Genomic DNA, 18,682 nt, shown 5'->3' on the forward strand with positions numbered 1-18,682 from the left:
GATTGGCTGTTTGATCTGTGACGTCACAAGGACACTCCATTAGGTACACCGCCATTTTCAGGTGTACCTAATCACAGGCCACTTCATTAGGGAAAAATCATGGTCAAAATTTAAACGAAAGTGAAAAGTGCCACACCCAAACAACCCCCCACTTTCTGATTGGCTGTTTGATCTGTGACGTCACAAGGACACTCCATTAGGTACACCGCCATTTTCAGGTGTACCTAATCACAGGCCACTTCATTAGGGAAAAATCATGGTCAAAATTTAAACGAAAGTGAAAAGTGCCACACCCAAACAACCCCCCACTTTCTGATTGGCTGTTTGATCTGTGACGTCACAAGGACACTCCATTAGGTACACCGCCATTTTCAGGTGTACCTAATCACAGGCCACTTCATTAGGGAAAAATCATGGTCAAAATTTAAACGAAAGTGAAAAGTGCCACACCCAAACAACCCCCCACTTTCTGATTGGCTGTTTGATCTGTGACGTCACAAGGACACTCCATTAGGTACACCGCCATTTTCAGGTGTACCTAATCACAGGCCACTTCATTAGGGAAAAATCATGGTCAAAATTTAAATGAAAGTGAAAAGTGCCACACCCAAACAACCCCCCACTTTCTGATTGGCTGTTTGATCTGTGACGTCACAAGGACACTCCATTAGGTACACCGCCATTTTCAGGTGTACCTAATCACAGGCCACTTCATTAGGGAAAAATCATGGTCAAAATTGAAATGAAAGTGAAAAGTGCCACACCCAAACAACCCCCCACTTTCTGATTGGCTGTTTGATCTGTGACGTCACAAGGACACTCCATTAGGTACACCGCCATTTTCAGGTGTACCTAATCACAGGCCACTTCATTAGGGAAAAATCATGGTCAAAATTTAAACGAAAGTGAAAAGTGCCACACCCAAACAACCCCCCACTTTCTGATTGGCTGTTTGATCTGTGACGTCACAAGGACACTCCATTAGGTACACCGCCATTTTCAGGTGTACCTAATCACAGGCCACTTCATTAGGGAAAAATCATGGTCAAAATTTAAACGAAAGTGAAAAGTGCCACACCCAAACAACCCCCCACTTTCTGATTGGCTGTTTGATCTGTGACGTCACAAGGACACTCCATTAGGTACACCGCCATTTTCAGGTGTACCTAATCACAGGCCACTTCATTAGGGAAAAATCATGGTCAAAATTGAAATGAAAGTGAAAAGTGCCACACCCAAACAACCCCCCACTTTCTGATTGGCTGTTTGATCTGTGACGTCACAAGGACACTCCATTAGGTACACCGCCATTTTCAGGTGTACCTAATCACAGGCCACTTCATTAGGGAAAAATCATGGTCAAAATTTAAACGAAAGTGAAAAGTGCCACACCCAAACAACCCCCCACTTTCTGATTGGCTGTTTGATCTGTGACGTCACAAGGACACTCCATTAGGTACACCGCCATTTTCAGGTGTACCTAATCACAGGCCACTTCATTAGGGAAAAATCATGGTCAAAATTGAAATGAAAGTGAAAAGTGCCACACCCAAACAACCCCCCACTTTCTGATTGGCTGTTTGATCTGTGACGTCACAAGGACACTCCATTAGGTACACCGCCATTTTCAGGTGTACCTAATCACAGGCCACTTCATTAGGGAAAAATCATGGTCAAAATTTAAATGAAAGTGAAAAGTGCCACACCCAAACAACCCCCCACTTTCTGATTGGCTGTTGATCTGTGACGTCACTCGGACACTCCATTAGGTACACCGCCATTTTCAGGTGTTCCTAATGACAGGCCAATTCATTAGGGAAAAAGCTTAAGTGAAAGTGAAAAATGCCACACCCGCCCTCACCCCCACTTTCTGATTGGCTGTTTGATCCGTGACGTCACTCGGACACTCCATTAGGTACACCGCCATTTTCAGGTGTACCTAATCACCCCCACTTTCTGATTGGCTGTTTGATCTGTGCATAGAGTGTGAAGATTTTTAAAATACATTTTTCAATGTTAGGGTTTCAGAGCAGGGTTCATAATAAAGCTATGATCAGTGCTTCTAACTAGGGTTAGTGTTTCAAATGAGGGTTAATGGTCCGAACTAGGGTAAAAAAGTAGGATTAGGGCATCGAACAGGGGTAAACAAATAGATTAAAGCTTGTAGTGTAGGGGAATAATGACCTGAGATGTTAAGGCTTAGTTGTGGTTTCAAACTCATTTAGTGTAGTACTCATTGTGTCCTGTAGGTGTCGCCATTTGCTCCCACAAACACTGTCGCGCGGTGCGGCGTGCACGCCTTTGCGTGGACTTTGTCGTCATGTTGGCGTGTCGTGCACTTCACTTGGACCTCCCCCTCCTCCCATCACCTCTCTTCACTCTCCGACTCCCTCCCACTCCTTCCCTCGGCGTGATTTAGCGGACTGAGTAGACGCTGGGTGCCGAGCACGGCTCACTGATGCGGGCTTTGCGTTGAAGAGGAAACCGTCACGATCAACAGCTTCCTTTTCATTCATTTGTGGTAGGTAGGTGACCAACACTTATTTCATATCAAACGTTTTGTCAGTTTGGTGATCCCTGTTTGCGTCTATAAATGTGTGTATATATATATATATATATTTATATATATATATATATATATATATATATATATATATATATATATATATATATATATTTATATAAAATCAGAAAAAATAAAATATATAATATATTTGTTGCTTTTCTTTGCCATTGAAATAACAAGGAAGTGGCCTGCTTCCATATTGATGCTTCACACCGTTAAGGCTTGGGGGAGGTCTGCACTCCACCCACTTCCATTTTAGTTGTTCTTTTGCACACCACAGTGTCAATCAAGCTCGGGTATTCTCAACGTTATTCCTGAAGTTCCAAGAAGTGCTTTGCAGTACATGATCTACTTTTTCACGTCATCGCTTGCTGGCTCGAGTTTCCCAGTATTGCTATGGGTTGCCACGGCAACATCTGCATCGTTCTGTCTCGGTTGGCTTTTCATGTAGCGACCAATTAGTCAGGATTACATCTTGGAAGATTCTGAGTTGTAACCATCTCCTGTTGTGGGCTTTTGTTGTCTTCCAGGAGTCATCTTTATCTACTATGACTTCCTGCTCTTGAGGGATTTTCCTGTTTAACTTCTCGTCATCTTTGTCCATGGGTTCCCGCAGTCAAGGCTACTTTCCGCCCCACCATCATCATCATCATCATCATCATCGTAGCTCCTCCTTAGCGCCTCTGCCGACAGCGGTGGCGCCAGTGCCTCGGCTGCTGCCTGAAGGCGGCATGGCTCAAATCACACCGGGCCTTTTCCTGAGCCGAGGCAACGTGGCATCCAACCGCGGCCTGCTCCTGTCCAAGGGCATCACGTGCGTGGTCAACGCCACGCTGGAGCTACCCAACTTCAACTGGCCGCACGTGGAGTACGTGAAGGTGCCGCTGGCCGACGCGCCCCACTCGCCCATCTCGCTCTACTTTGACGGCGTGGCCGACAAGATCCACAGCGTGGGCCGAAAGCGGGGCGCCGTCTTGGTGCACTGCGCGGCCGGCGTCAGCCGCTCCGCCTCGCTGTGCCTGGCCTACCTTATGAAGTACCACCGCGTGTCGTTAGCTGACGCCCACGCCTGGGTCAAGGCCCGCCGTCCCGTCATCCGGCCTAACGGCGGATTCTGGCGCCAGCTAATTGAGTACGAGCGCAAGCTCTTCGGAAGGAACTCGGTCAAGATGGTCCAGACGCCCTACGGGGTCATTCCTGACGTCTACCAGCGGGACCGCCGCAGTCTGGCGCCCTACTGGGGACTGTGAAGAAGAAAAAAGAAATCCTCGAGGAGGTTTTTCAATGAACTCTGGAGACTCGGGGCTAGAGCGGCACAAGGGTGTGGTCGCTCTCCCAATGTTGACTGTGTTTGTCATGATGTCACGTGTACGGTAGCAATTTTTTGAGAGCATTGCAGAGCCCCCCTGAGTTTGATTCGTACCGTGTATCTTGACTTACATGTGACCGCTCAAAATAAAGCAACAGCAAAGGTGACGAAAAAAAAAAAAATCTCTGAATTGTGAATTGTTTGCACCTCTAATAACCTTTTAAAATAGTCCAAAAGTCTATTTTTTCACTGGTTTCTGATTTTAAAAACAAGTCGAGCAGGCCCAATGAGGAAAATAATGTAGCCCGCTACAAAAAATTGTTTGACATCCCTGTTTAATTTCAATGGACTGTGTTAGTGCCAATGTTTGTGTTTGAATTTGGGAAAAAGAAAGAATAAAGACTTCTTTGCAACACGACTACAATTTATAGTCACGTTAAGCTTTTGTATGTTTAGTACAGTTTATAAGACACACGCTTTGAAATTATTTCTCGTTACCATCATCTGAAAAAAAAAAAAAAAAGGACAGTCTGCATGCAGGGAGAAAAAAAATGTCAGATTTGAAAAGGTTTGCAGTAAAAAAAAAAAAAAAAAGACAAGACATTCAAACTGCTGCACTTGTTTATTTACATTCACATAACTCAAATAAATGAGATGTTTTGCCCAACTAAACCCCATCACTCCCATTAGCTAAAATGTACACCAGTTAAATACCCAGGGAGACATTCAAAACTAAAAAGCAAAAATCAATGTGTCTTCCAGCCAAGAAGAATTTAAAAACGTGGAAAGTGACATTTAAAAGAAGAGCACATTCAAGTCAGCAATCCGTTTTGTTCAATTCCAACGAGTAACTTCAAGCTTTTGACAGGATCCAGTCACAAAGAGTAAAATGGCCGCCAGTGGACGTGACTAGGTGAATAAATAGAAAAAAAAAAAAAGTGAAAGTTGGTCACTCACAGCAGGTCGGGCAAGATGAGACCCGGCGGTTTGGGCTCCACGCAGTTGATCCAGAAGTTGGCGCAGCTGGCGTGATACTGGTGCCCGCCGTACACCAGCTTGAAGTTGTCTGTCTCAGAGTTGAACGCCTGAAGAAGAGGGGGGGCAACAATCCTTTTTGAAGAAAACATCACAGTATGTGTAAATGTGGGATTCACATCCAAACTGCTTTCATTCCAAGAATGTATTTGGATATCTTTGAAGTCATCCAGACATTTGAGTCTCAAACAAAATACGCTTTCAAACCGGGGTTATGTTATGATGATCAAATTGCGAGCTCAAATCTACAATATGGAATTCGAGTCGATATTTACCATGGACCTCCCGACACTTTCTGGAGTCAACGCCTGAAATCAAAACACAGTCAACACGGTGGACACGAAAAAAGGAGGCGGCGGCGGAAACGCCACTCTCCTACAATGTGGCCTACGCAGCAAAAGCACAACCGCCACTAGACTAGAAAGCTCGTCTGCAGACTTGGTGAAGCAGCATGTGGCTCATTATTCACGCCCCTTCCGAATAAAAAGGTGTGAATCCACATTGGCAGAAATTGTTTTTGGTGCACGTACAATGCACAATGGCCAGTGTGCTTTGACTGGCTCCTCACCTTTCAAGAATTTGTGCTTCGATACAGAGCGAGCCAGCCAGCCAGCGAGCCAGCGAGCGAGCAGACAACAATGAGCCACATTGATTGTGCGCTAAAAGCACCCCGCCGACCGCTGATTGCTCAATGGCTAACATGGCAACAGTTACTAAGGCGCAATGTCAAAGCTTCACATTTCTCCCACTGCTGCAGTGACGCTTGGCATTTCTACGCTGCGGCAGACATTGGAAGACAAAAAGTCTCGGAACGAAGGAACCCTGGAGAAAGATCCAAAATGGAAGCAAAACTTGAGAGTTCGTTTCAATTTGGGAGCTGGATTTAGAAAATGAACCAAATCGTGAACAAAAAGGAGGTTTGACCAAAAGTCATGGATTTTTTGGTTCATTTTGGGAACAAATAAGAGGCCACCATCCACACTAAACAGAATAACTGGAAGCAAGTTAAAAGAAGAGCCAAATTAGCCGCCCACACACACACCAAGCCCATCCACGAGAGAGAAAGAGGCCAGCCAGCACCTCACCCCACCCCCCCCACCAAAGGCAAAAAGATTGCAACCACAATTGTCCTACTCGTTTAAAAAGACGTCCCAGCGCGCTTGCTTCTTTCATCTGCAAACACGTCCCACAGTCAGACAGACAGACAGACAGACGCTGGCAATGCTGCTTTTGTGCGTGTGTGTGTGCGTGTCGCCAACCTTGCTGCGAGAGTCCACATTGAGCAGGCACACGCCGCACGCCAACTCCTTGGCGTTCTTAATGCCGTGGCGCAGGATGCAGGAGGTGAAATCCAGAGAGCTTTCATCGGGCTGCGCAAGAGACACAACAAAAAGCAATAGTGTGAGCGCCAAACGCTCTCAAGCGGCTTTTGGCGCTGTGCATGGATGAGCACACGGCCGGCCAATCTTGTCAGGTCTTCTGCTCTGTTTACACACAAGCGCTTGACTGTATTGTCGTTCCCGCTGTTGTGAACACGGGAAAAAGGATCAATGGCGGATCGATCCGGAGTTAACGGCGCCAGCTGTCTTAAATTCCACGATGTTATCGGAGGCCTTCTGTTCGGGAACGCGCCGTTTTTTTGCCGCTCTATTGGCAGCCTGTGCGTGGGCGAGTGTCGAAAGCGGAGGCGAGCGTCCATCGGACGGGATCAGTCGCACGTTGTTGCGAGCTTCGAGTCATTTTGTGGCGTCGTCTGAATTTGAACACAGGCTTTTTTTTTTCTTCTTTTTTTTTATAAATCAATTCACCTGTTGAAACGTCAATGACAGCCTGCATTGCGTCTCCCTTGGTGGCAATTAACCTTTCCCACAAACGAGAAGACTAAATTCCTCAATTAGGCCGATTAGCCGTTTCCTCCATCACTCTTAACTCGTTTCAAATTACACTCAAGGATTTGTTTACGAGAGGTGCCGTCGAAGAAAGCTTCGGTTTTGGGACATTGCGGTCAAAAGCCGAGGGACAAATTAAATGTCGATTTCTAGTGAAGTGAAAAGATGTCGAGTCAAGTTAGGCGATTCCAAGTGGAGTCTGAACAATGCGTGCAAAGGGCGTGGGCTCACCACCAGCTTGGCCAGCGACATGAAGCTGGTGAGGTTGTTCCACACGCGGCTGATGTCCTTCAGCAGCTGCTGGAGCTTCTCTGAGCACACCGCAGTGGCCTTGACGCCCAGCTCCACCCGCCTGGTCACGCGGTAGACTTCCACCACACCTGACGCAAAACCACGTAAGGGCGGTTAGCATTAGCCTTGTAGCATGGAGGCGTGCGTGGGGGCGCTTACCCAGAAGATACTCCATGCCCTGGGCGGACTGGATGACCTCCGTGCACACGGAGGAGCTGCTGATGCTGTTCAGCGTGTTGTTGGCTTTGGTGATGACCTTGAAGTGGAAAGACCGTATTATTATTAAAAAAAAACAAAAAACAAAGAGCCATCCTAAAGCATGAATTCTTCAGGTGTAACATTAGCAGTACACAGGCTCCCTCTAGTGGTACATGAAAGAATCACCTAATTTGTGTGACGTACAAACCTCAAGAGCACTTTCCAAACACCTCTGCCACTCGTAAGCATAGCGCTCGCTCTCCTGCAAGGTCGCAAAACAAAAATGATTCAAAATAACAACGATGATAACGAGTGGTTGAGACGCTGAGGTTCACCTCCACCTCCCCCGTCAGATCCTTGTACTTGTCCCGGATGACGGGCAAGGTGGGCTTCTCGCTCAGGGTGCTGGAACGGTCTCGGAAGGGCTGCTCTGGAGGCACGGATGCGGGCGGGCGAGACATCTCCTTCTCGCCCAAGCTGTGACTGCGCTTGTGGGAGCCTGAAGGTCAGACGAGCAGGAACTTTGAATCAAGTTCAAACACGTGACTGCTTTGATTTGGTGGCTTTTTTGAAAAATGGGAATTGTTTGGAGCTTCAGATAATCTAGGTGAAGAAAAAAAAAAAAAAAAAAGCTCACCTTGAACAGACAAGTCAAATGTGGCCAGCTCATTCTTAATCATCTCCTCGCTGGATTTGACTTTGGGCTGAGTGCTGGCCTTCAGGAAGTCGGACTTGCCAAACTTGGGCTTGTCGCCCTGGAAGGCGCCAAAGTTGTCCGAGGTGTCGCTCAGGCCGGTCTCGGGAGGCGAATCGGGCTTCTCTGAACCGGTTCCGGCAAAGTCCCCAAAATCGTCTTGGTCTTCCCCGCCCTGCTGTTCGCTGCCGGTGAAGTCGGCGAAGTCTTTGAATTGGTCATCCTCGGCTCGGAGGGACGGGGCCACGTCGGCGGACGAGCTTTCCGGGTTGAGTTCGGCTTTTTGAGCGGGTGTGAAAGGCGGCGGGGCGACGCCACCGTGGCCCTGTGGCTTCTGGAGCTCGCCGGAGCCGCACTCCTCCCGGTCCGACCAATCGTAATTGGCCAGGCTGCTGAGGCCCGAAGTCCCAAACGGGTCGAATTTGACGTCGTCTCCCTCTGCAAAGACAGCAAAGACATCCATGGCAGCGTGTGACAAAAAACTCGCTATCCTATCCTAAGATGTTGTGTCATTGATGAAAGTAAAGAAGATATTATCATAATTTGCTTTAGCTTTGTCTGGCCCCTCTGACTGGATGTTGGTTTTAAAATAGCAGACTGGTTCGTTGTGATCATTTTAAATGGGAGGGGGGGGGAGAATTTCATTCACGAGGAGCTTTAGCCACCTGTTTTCTGGGTTTGGTCACGTGACTATCGCAAGCTGAGCCGTGATTGGTTGTAACCCTGAGCAACCGCGATGTCATTTTTCAGTTGACAGCCAGTGGCAAAATGGCCGCCGGCCCCTGACACGGAGGCGGAAATGGGATTTTGCTGGTTTCTTCGTATTCCAAAAAACGTCAAGTTTTGAAGAACATATAAAGAACATTTTTGACTTGACTTCCCCTTTAATCGTTTGGTCAAACGAGAGGTTCAGGCCTAGTTCAGGGTTTGTGTTCAGTGTTGGGAATGAAATTATACACGACCTGAATTAGGTAGTCATTGTGAAAAATGTCAACATAATCTATATTAGGTATAAAAATAACATAAAATGTAGCAATAAAAAGCCTACTCGGTAATAAATTAACAATAATAACACACGCGCGCACAGCAACAGCAGCATCATTTAAATGTTGCCCAACTTTTTTTTTTTTTTGTCGCGTCCAAAGCAGCCCCCAAAAAAAGCAATTTGTGAAATTGACAAGGATCTAGTGCTGTATGTGAATCATTGAAAGGAAGAAGAAGGAAAAATAAGACGTCACCCATTTTTGAGCCATACCAAGGAGAATATTTATTACCACAACATGAGAGAAGAGAAGAGAGCCAGAAAAAGGTCACAAAGTAGAATTGAGGTCTATTGTTACAAGAAGAGCTTTTTTGGCAAACTAACAGTGTAAAACTAGACTTCAGATTTGTTGCATTGTACAAGGGGCATGCAGAGTCGGGAGCAAAAGGGCAGAAAAAGAAAAATGAAAAGCACAAAAGCAGAGTGACAAGGCACATTCACAGACTCAAATCAGTCATTCGGAGAAGGTGAGCAAATAAATCCATTCAACTACCAGGTTGGAAAGCAACAAGGAAACACTACGGAAAACCCTTTGAGGACTCAAAAAGACAAAACAAAACAGAAAAACATTTGCAATGCAGAGGCTGTAAATTGGTCACATTCTGTGCTTTGAAACAATTCTGTCAAGTTGTTAAGCACTCAAAGGGTTATTCGTAAGCAGCCCAAAAACTGCAAAAAGTACGTCCGAAAAGAAGATTTAAAGAGACAGTATCCTTTTCCCTCTCGCTCGAATGACGGTGTGTGAGAGTCGTCAAAATTGTTGGAATCTATCGGATATCACAACTTGTGCCTCGCCACTGTCATAAAAATACAATTCAGAAATATAGTACATCCCCCCCCCCCCCCAATCACATCAAATGGCATCTAGGGTGGTCTGTGTACTTGTCAATTTCACAAATTGAAAAAAAGGCAGCAGGAAGCAGGGCATGATGGGCAAGGCGATGTGACCAAATAAAAAACAGTTTCCTTCTGTGCACCGTATGGGAAGCCAATTGACAAAAGGAATACTGTCTCTTTAAGGAGTACGTCGTCGAGTATGTGCGTGTTCAGAAACAGGCGGCGGTCAAACCGAGTTGAACGACACGAGATGCTCTGTGGCTCTTCGAAAACTGCATTAGATAAAAATATATTGGAACGGAGCCAGCCACTACAGAAGGACTAGCGAGCGGCGTTGGAATGCGGCCATGTTGTGTTTCTTTATGTCCTAAATGTTTTTATTTATAAGGCAATGACGATGCGCAACGAGATTCAATCATCTTGTGTATGAAAATAAATGAATGGCTGATGAGTGAGTGAATGAATGGGTTAGGCCCCTATTCATGGTTGTTTGCTGAAAAACTAATTTTCTGCTCAGGTCAAAGCCATGTCTAATATGGAAATGTTACTTTGGCGCCATCTTGTGGTGGCAAGGATGTTAAAGAGAAGGAGTGTAGCTTGAGTTTTTCAGGAAATTTGCGTCTAATGGAAAAAATGTGCTGTGCCGCCATCTTGTGGTATCTATAGGCCATATCTACATGTCATTTTGGGTGGGCATCAAATGCGAGCATCACTTGGAGAATTTTTTTTTTTTTTTTTTTTTTTTTTTTTTTAAAGAAACAAAGGGAGAAAAACCAGAGTCAGAGAGTTTGCGACCGAGAATAGTTACGACGAGGTTCAAATTTTGTTAGCGGTTTTAAAAAAGCAACTTTCCTTGTCAAGTGGACAATATTAAATTATGGCGACAGGGGAGGGGGACAATGTGATGGAATAAAATATTCTAATAGAACCAAGAGGATTTAAATGACCGAATAAATACAGATACATAAATAGATAGATGAATAGATAGATGAATAGATAAATAAATGAATAATGAGGATGAGGTTGGAATGGAGTGCTTAACATCCAAATTGATATGTTACAATATCATGAATACTTGAACGTATTGTGTACGGGTGTGTGTGTATGTGTGTGTGCGCATATATATGTGTGCGCGTGTGTGTGTGTGTGTGTGTGTGTGTGTGTGTGTGTGTGTGTGTGTGTGTGTGTGTGTGTGTGTGCGTGCGTAAGAGTGAGAGGGCTCCTCACCAGAGCAAGCGCACTAGTTCCTCACCTGTAGCGGGCGGCTGGTGGGACGAGAGCCCAGTGAGATCCAGCGAGCTGTCCGACATCACGTGCTTCAAGTCCCCGCCCACGTCAGTGAGCTTCATGTCCAGCTGCACCGACAGCGCGTCCTCAGAGTCGTCCTTCCCGGCGCTGCTGCTCCCGATGGACGGGAGGTCCAGGGACTTGACTGAGGCGCAGTCTTCCTTGCCCTTGAAGGCGGCCACCTTGTCCACCAGGGTCTTTTCCGAGGCGCCGAGCGCCGTGCAGAATTTGGACGACTGGAAGTCGGCAAAATCGTCGCCGCTGTCCTTGGCGTCGTCGTAGGCCAGGCCGCCGCCGCCTTCTAAGGACAGCTGCTTGAACACGTCGTACTTGTCCGAGCTCTGCTGAGAGACGTTCTCAACGCGGACGGCCGCGCTACTCTCGCTTTTGGGCTCGCCGCCGGAACTCCCGAACGCCATGAAGTCGGCAAAGTCGTCCTGCGGCGGCGCCACCGCGGGAGCTGGAGCGGCATCTGAGGATGAAGCGCCAAATAGGCCAAAGTCCCCAAAGCTGGGCGGCTTGGCGGCGCCCAGTGGGGGCACCAGAGAATTAGCTAATGTGCCAGTTTGTGTGTCGGAGGCGGGCAGAGCGGAGGGCGCCATAGTGGAGAATAGATCCAGGTCTGCCATGTTGAGAGGGTTCTTGCCTTGAGAAATCGAAGCGGCTGGCGGCGGCTGCTGTTGCTGCTGCAAAGACTGAGAGTTTGGGAAAGCAGAAGGGAAGGTAGGCTGGAAGATCTTGGCCTGCTCCGAAGGCTCTAGTGGAGAAACGCTGTCTGCGGTTTTAAAGTCCGTGAAGCCGTCGTCACTTCGGACAGACTTGAAATCGGCAAACCCCTCACCTGCGGGGCAAAGCACAAAACAAACTTTTGGCGACGGAAAGAGAGCATCTGCCACGCATTTAAAAGATCATCATCACACTGCACACTAGGGGCGAAACGAATCCTCGAGTAAATAAATTCCCACGAGTCCATCCCAAAAAAAAATTCTGCCTTGGGTGGGTGTGCATGGTCAGGAAGGAAGTCAAGTTTGCAGCTGCAACAACTGCTGCATGCCACCAGTGCCATGAGGTCAATTCCAAAATTCAATTTGACCAGATAATCCATGGACACCAAACTGATGCTAGGCTAAATTGTTCCTGGCACCTTGTGGCGGTTGACTTGACTCGTCTTCCGAGGAAGGATTCCCGATCTTGGCAAAGCTGCACTCACGTGCGAAAGAAAAAAGAAAAAAAAAACACGCAGAATACACTCTAAAAAACGAGCACTAGTTCACTGCAGACTAAGGGCAGGACTTACTGGACTGGTAAGACTGGTCCCCATTCCAAACTGTTCTAATGAAACGAGGAGGGGCAAAACAATTGAGATCAACAACGACGCTGTGAAAAAACAAAGTAGAGCTGACCTCGGCCAACTTGGCTTTATCTTTCAAAAAGAATTTCAAATACAAGGTCATGAAATGTAATGGCGGTCGTGACGGCGGTACGGTGGAAAGCGACAGATTTTTCGGCGAAACTTTGAGACCCTCTGCAAAATTCTTACCTAGTGGCTTCTTGTCTGTGGGGTTTTCTAAGTGTCTGAACACACTGTATTTGTCTCCTCCGTCTAGATGTGAGGAGAAAATGCAATGTCAAATGCATCCAACAAAGATGTGAAATAAGGCACCAAAGGTGTACCTGATGGAGGGAGTGCCACTTCTGAGGGCTGCTCCACGGACAGCTGCTTGAAGACGGCGTACTTATCAGAGGAGGCCGACGAGGCCCCGGATAGAGGAGTCAACATGGCGGGTGCGCTGAAAGAGATCAGATGGTGACAACTACAATCTGGGTCTTTGCCTCATTGCTCAAAATTCTCCACCGTCCCAACAAAAGTGAGGGAATGATGCCGGATAATTTCGTTTCGCCTCATCTTCATCTCTTCATGTATAATTAGGTTTGTGAATTGAAATGAATTCATTAGTAGCTGACCTAAACTCATTGTGATGCCGAGGAGCTTCCTCCGAGGCGGAAATGATGGCTGACTGATGTGAATATGAAAGCGTTACCTGTTTTGATGCTGCGCCGCCGTACTGGCGGGGAACTTTGCGCTGGATTCGCCCTGGAAGTCAGTGAAGGCCTGGTCGCCGGTTCCAGCCTTGGGCGCCTCCTGGAAGTCCTGGAAGTCGTCGTCTTCTACTTTGGTCCCCTAGAAGTGTTTGGATGGTTTGGTGAGCCTGCATCAGTGGAAAAACTGAGGACTGGTAGGTGAAATGTTACCTGGGCAGGAGGGAAATTTGCAACAAAGTTGGCGGGTGCAGGAGGAGCCTGCGGCGCCGTCATGGGGGGCATGACTGTCGGGGCTGGGGTGGGCATGGCCATGGGCGGGTGGGTCATCATGGGCTGCTGGTGCTGGGGCATGACGGGGGCTAAAGCCATGGCCAGGGCCGGCAGGTTGGGCACCGGCGGGGATGGAAACTGACTGAGGATTTCCACGTTCATTGCAGGCAGGCCGCTCTGAGACACACATATACATTCTTATTTGATTATTTATCATTTAATTATTTATCATTTTATTTATTTCTTTAAAAAATGTATTGTTGCAGTTTAACCAAATATAATACATTCCTATTAATGAATGACATAAAAGGTCCTGAAAAGAAAAATACACATTTCATTCAATAAATAGAAACGATTTTTCAAAATTGTGACTGGAGTTTCACCTGAGCGACAGCGATCAGCGCCAGCACGGTGTACAACTCCTCCTTCGTCAGCATGCCGGGCGTAGTGCGGTTGGCCGATGCCCAGATTTGGCCCAAGGCCTCCCGAGGAAGACCCGACGACATGAGAAGCGGGTACAGCTTGGCCGTGTCGATGCCAGCCGGAGTCATACTGAACTCCAGGACTTTTTTGAACATCTCTGAGGGCAGAAAAGGAAGACATTTAGACAAAAATGTTCCCGACTCAATTTAATACTTCAAATTCAAAGCTCACCTGGGATGAGGCTATCGTTGTAAAGCCAAGCTGGCGGCATGGACTGCATGTGTTCTTGTTGTGGATACACACCAACTGTTGTAATCAAACACACACACACACACACACGCACACACACACACACACACACACACACACACACAGTGTTATTTGTTGAAGGAGAATACAAGATGCTAGTTGCCAAGTCTCTTGGCAGCTGAACCCCTGCTGGAATCCAGAACTGCACAAAAACCAGAAAGCTTGATGCAGATGTGAGACAAAAATAGATTTTTTTTTTTTTTTTTTTAGCATAACACAGAAGGAAATAAGCTTGAAAGACAAGGTACTAGCGCACATGAATGAACAGCCTCGGTGTTTGCCTCGATGACACAAACGGGGGGGGGAACATAAAGTCAATGCGCATCCATGTTAAGGCAAAGCGGGCAGAAAGAAGCAGCAAGAGATTTCCTCAAGAGATGCTGGATGTAGAAAACCTGCAAATAAGTCGAGCGGAAAGGCTGTAAAGATGAGAGTACCCGAAAACCCCCCCCACCATCAAAAGGATTCAAGATGTCGGCTTGATTTGATTGCGGACAAAATGTGTTTTGAAAGCCAAGAGGGAAGCGGCGCTTTTAGTGGCAGAAGAAGATGCGGCGGTCTTGGAAGAAAATGGCTTCTCTCACCGCTGTGATCACTGCTCGGACGGGAGGCAGCGGTCGGGGCCGCGCCGGGCCCCGACGCGAGGGCCTCGGGCGGCCTTTCCGTGACGAAGACCGACTGGAGACTTAAGTCCCCGGAGGGCGCGGCCCAGTTCCTGGACTTACTGCTGCTCTGAAACTGGGCGGAAACTTTAGCTCTGGGACTCATATCCGTCAAAATCTGCCTGGCTTTAAAGTTCAAGTGCGCCGTCTTGCCGGCGGTGAGGTCGCAAGAGGAGAAAAGCTTCTCTTCCAAGGACGGGCCTAGAGGGAGGGGGGCGAACGGGGAACAAGCGTGTTTTTTTTTTTTTTTTTTATCAGCTGTCTTTTGACCAAGGCTGAGCACTGAGGAAACTGAGAAAATGGCTTTTGACTTGCGGCTTCAAATGAAAAAGATGTGACACGATGTCATTTCTTGGGAAACAGCACGCTGACCCTAATTTGCGTTTCATCAGATAAGTTGATTTCAAAACAGACGGGCTAGAAATTCATACAAATGATTGCTATCATTGAAGGACCGGCTAATGAATGAACGGCGTTAGCTAGCAGGCTGGCCGATATGGTTTGCTAATGGACTCGCGACGGCATATTTGACATACTGTACCTTGAAATGAAGTTTGTGAGCTGCTGTTGATGGCAGAGTGTGAAGGAGCGGCAGTGGGAATGGACACAGAGGAAGGGAGGGAAGGGAGGACTTGAGAGGAAAGGCGCGAGTCTGCCGAACCAACGGGACCCTGAACAAAGTCACTAAACTCCTCGTCCTCCTCGGGCAAAACGGTCGTGAGGGAGCCCGTCATGACGGTCCTGTGGGAGGCCGCAGAGGAAGAAGAGGAGGAGGAGGAGATGGAAGAGGTGGGCCCTTGAAAGTCACTAAATTCATCATCGGCCTTGGACAAAGGCGGGAGGAGGGAGGGAGTGGTGACAGATGAGTGGGATGAAGATGGTGAAGATGATGATGATGAAGTCAGGTCTGCAAGAAGGAACAAATCGCGATGATGGAACACACATACGGACTTGTGCACGACAAATGAAGTCGGGTTCAGACAGCAGGTCCTCCTCGCAGAAGGGGGCGCTGTAGTAGAATCATCTGCGTACGCATGCGATTGTTTTTTTTTTTTTTTCCCATTGGTGATCTGAGCCATCTGTTTGTTATCCAAATGAAATGGGGCTAACGTGGAGCTGTACCTGTTTTCTTGCTCTGTGACGACGGCGTGGGGTGCATCTTGGCGTCTCTGCTGAAACCGTCCAGGTTCCCCTTGATCGCCTCCAGGGCGTCGTCCCGACTCTTCTCCCCCATCTGTACAAAAATAAAAAGTCCGTGTGAGTGACTGGAAGCAAAAGCTGGCGACCGAACTTTTCTCACCTTGGGTTTGACGCTACTGAGCAGCCTGAGCTTCTGCTTTTGCTCCTCAAACTGCCGCCGTTTCCTGTCCTCCTCCAGCATCTTCTGCTGCTGCTCCAAACGCTTCCTACAAAAAAAATAAAAGTAACACAGACAACCTGGAGAGTGCAATTCTATAAATAGATGAAAGATGTTCTCAAGAGAGAGAGAGAGAGAGAGAGAGAGAGAGAGAGAGAGAGAGAGAGAGAGAGAGAGAAAGAGAGAGCGAGAGAGCGAGAGAGCGCGCGCGAGAGAGAGAGAGAGAGAGAGAGAGAGAGAGAGAGAGAGAGAGAGAGAGAGAGAGAGAGAGAGAGAGAGAGAGAGAGAGAGAGAGAGAGAGAGAGAGAGAGAGAGAGAAGGCGCGTTTCTCTTACTGGAGCTCCTCGGCCATTTGCTTCTGCATGTCGGCAGTATATTGTGGGCCGGCGGGTCTCATGCCCATAAATTGGGGCCGGCCCATGAACGCCATTCCGGGGGCCTGCATCCCGATCGCCATGCCGGCCTATGACATGACATTTGTTTTCCCATCACGCAATTAAATGAAGAATTCTACCGTTGGTTCATGACGATTAATTCATTGGGTAAATGAAATGAACGCTGCAGAGGATAAAGAATAGGTGAGAATAGTCCGGAACCCACCTGCATTGGCATGGCTCCTGGAGGCATCTGACCCCCAAAGTTGATTCCCATCATGCCTTGCATATTTGGTTGCATGACCTGAACCATTGGGAAACCCTGTTGCTGCTGATGCTGCTGATGCTGCTGTTGTTGATGCTGCTGCTGCTGCTGCTGCTGCGGCTGTTGTGGAAGTTGCTGCTGCTGCTGCTGCTGTAGGGGCACCAAGCCTGCGCACAAAATAAAAACGATAATCTGTTGTTTATTGACAGTATGGATAACTGTAATAAACTCAGTATTTGTACTTTTGCTTTCCATCGCTTATACGCACTGAGGGGAAACGTTGATAGAAAAGTAGCTAACGACTTGGTGATTGAATTTGTCGAGCAGCTCGGGAAAGATCAGACCAACAAGAAGCCAATCTGTTTTCTGACAGCTTGGAGCGAAACGAAGACGATTATCATATGCAATGTTTGCCAGAGCAGACGATGAGTTACATGACAGTCGGAGCCTTCTGGAGTCACCATGCGAGTCGACGTGTTCGTTGGGAGACTGTGGATACGTTCTCCTAATTGTGCTTATTTTAATTGAGTAAGGTGGCTGTTTTTGTTGTTTACATCTGTCAAAAACTTGTGAACATATATTGTGGCTCACCTTGCGGCGGTCCCAAGCTCCCTCCAACAGGATACATGAAACTGAAGGGGGAGAAAACAAAAACGGGTTATGCACTTTTCACCCACACTAGCTGGGCTTCAGTTTCACCTGTGCCGTATCACTGTCGTCCATTCATTCATTATTTACGGGGCTCAGGCACACAGCATGAAAAATATATGAAAATGATTGATGTCTTTATTCTGCAGTGAGCGGGAAAAAACGTGAGTCGAGTTTTGTGTGAGGTTAATCACTTGAAAGTTAGCAATGGCTAAATTTAGCAGCAATATACTACCGGAAGTAGTCGGCTTGGTCTTTCAGAATAAAAGCAATATCGGTATAACGCTTTAAACTGGGAAAATGTTGCTATCTTACAAGTATTCTTGATATTATTCGTAAATGTTTCGTTTTCATTGTTTGTATTCATCTTGATATTCTTTGTTTATGGCCAAAAAGAAAAGAAAAAAGCTTCATTACACCTGCTGCAATAGGATATTTATGGTTTATTTTTTACATGACTCGTGTTTTGTTTTATTCATCTTACTCTGTCAAAACAGACATTAGACTTTGTTCAATTCCTTGGTGTTTTATGATTAACAGGACGTTTTGTTTCCAATATTACAGTACAGTATTGTTTGAATAGCTCCCGCTATGGGCCCGTGCATTTACGTTATTAAACCGACATATATAACGTCATAACTACATATCAAAGCTCTTTCGATTCGTGTTACTGTTCATTTAAAAAACAAAACATATTAAGAGTCAGTCTGTCTTGATTATCGTGGTCGATTCCTCCTGTGACAGAAGCCAGCTGCTAACCTTAGCTATGGCAACCAGCCATCTCGTCAGCTGGCTTCAACCACAAAACCTGCCGGTGTCGACGTCGCTCTTAAGCCACCTCGGTGACCACATAGAGGCTAAGCGTGTGTAGGTTGTAGATAAATGTCGAAAAAAAAAACATGACTAAACGGAGATAAAGAGAATTGTAAAGCCACTTGAGTACCTGCCGCCACCCGATGATCCCGGCCGCAGCGCCATCTTGAGAAGGGCAGGAGGAAGGCCGGAGTTGACGTCATTCTAAATGCAGTAAGCCCCGCGTTCGGTCTCGCAGGCGCGTCTCAGTGTGGGGTTGCTGCAGTTCACGCATTGACTGATAGGTGTCAGTGTTTATCTTTTCATCGGTAAATACAACCACGGCAGCCATTGAGTGTCACAACAAAGCAGTTGCATTGTTGCCACCTGC

At 47.1% G+C, this 18,682-nt stretch overlaps 2 protein-coding genes across 10 annotated transcripts; one reads left to right on the top strand and one right to left on the bottom strand.

Moving 5' to 3' along the window:
• The first annotated feature begins 2,382 nt into the window (after window positions 1-2,382).
• Window positions 2,383-4,392, top strand: dusp14 (dual specificity phosphatase 14). Of its 2 annotated transcripts, none has more exons than XM_085916085.1 (2): window positions 2,383-2,521; window positions 3,097-4,392. In XM_085916085.1, the coding sequence occupies exon 2, from the start codon at window positions 3,169-3,171 to the stop codon at window positions 3,814-3,816; it is 648 nt and encodes a 215-aa protein (XP_085772211.1). In that variant the 5' UTR covers window positions 2,383-2,521; window positions 3,097-3,168; the 3' UTR covers window positions 3,817-4,392. The 2 variants fall into 2 exon arrangements, with proteins under 2 accessions (XP_085772211.1, XP_085772213.1); XM_085916087.1 differs by having other exon boundaries at window positions 2,390-2,525.
• An 86-nt stretch (window positions 4,393-4,478) lies between these two features.
• synrg (synergin, gamma) lies at window positions 4,479-18,510 on the bottom strand. Of its 8 annotated transcripts, none has more exons than XM_085916079.1 (24): window positions 18,443-18,510; window positions 17,443-17,483; window positions 16,813-17,018; window positions 16,548-16,675; window positions 16,156-16,261; window positions 15,978-16,089; window positions 15,397-15,762; window positions 14,778-15,056; window positions 14,116-14,190; window positions 13,845-14,041; window positions 13,402-13,638; window positions 13,191-13,330; window positions 12,823-12,938; window positions 12,689-12,751; window positions 11,114-11,989; window positions 7,926-8,420; window positions 7,624-7,787; window positions 7,497-7,550; window positions 7,250-7,346; window positions 7,031-7,179; window positions 6,170-6,280; window positions 6,045-6,083; window positions 5,186-5,218; window positions 4,479-4,960 (listed from the first exon to the last, which is right to left on the bottom strand). In XM_085916079.1, the coding sequence occupies exons 1-24, from the start codon at window positions 18,475-18,477 to the stop codon at window positions 4,829-4,831; spliced, it is 4,251 nt and encodes a 1,416-aa protein (XP_085772205.1). In that variant the 5' UTR covers window positions 18,478-18,510; the 3' UTR covers window positions 4,479-4,828. The 8 variants fall into 8 exon arrangements, with proteins under 8 accessions (XP_085772205.1, XP_085772208.1, XP_085772206.1 ...); XM_085916082.1 differs by having other exon boundaries at window positions 18,259-18,458; XM_085916080.1 differs by lacking the exon at window positions 18,443-18,510 and adding an exon at window positions 17,551-18,187.
• Window positions 18,511-18,682: the final 172 nt, after the last annotated feature.

Source organism: Syngnathus leptorhynchus, chromosome 7 (assembly GCF_054491065.1).
Source record: "Syngnathus leptorhynchus isolate UIUO chromosome 7, UIUO_Slep, whole genome shotgun sequence".
Lineage (NCBI taxonomy): Eukaryota > Metazoa > Chordata > Actinopteri > Syngnathiformes > Syngnathidae > Syngnathus > Syngnathus leptorhynchus.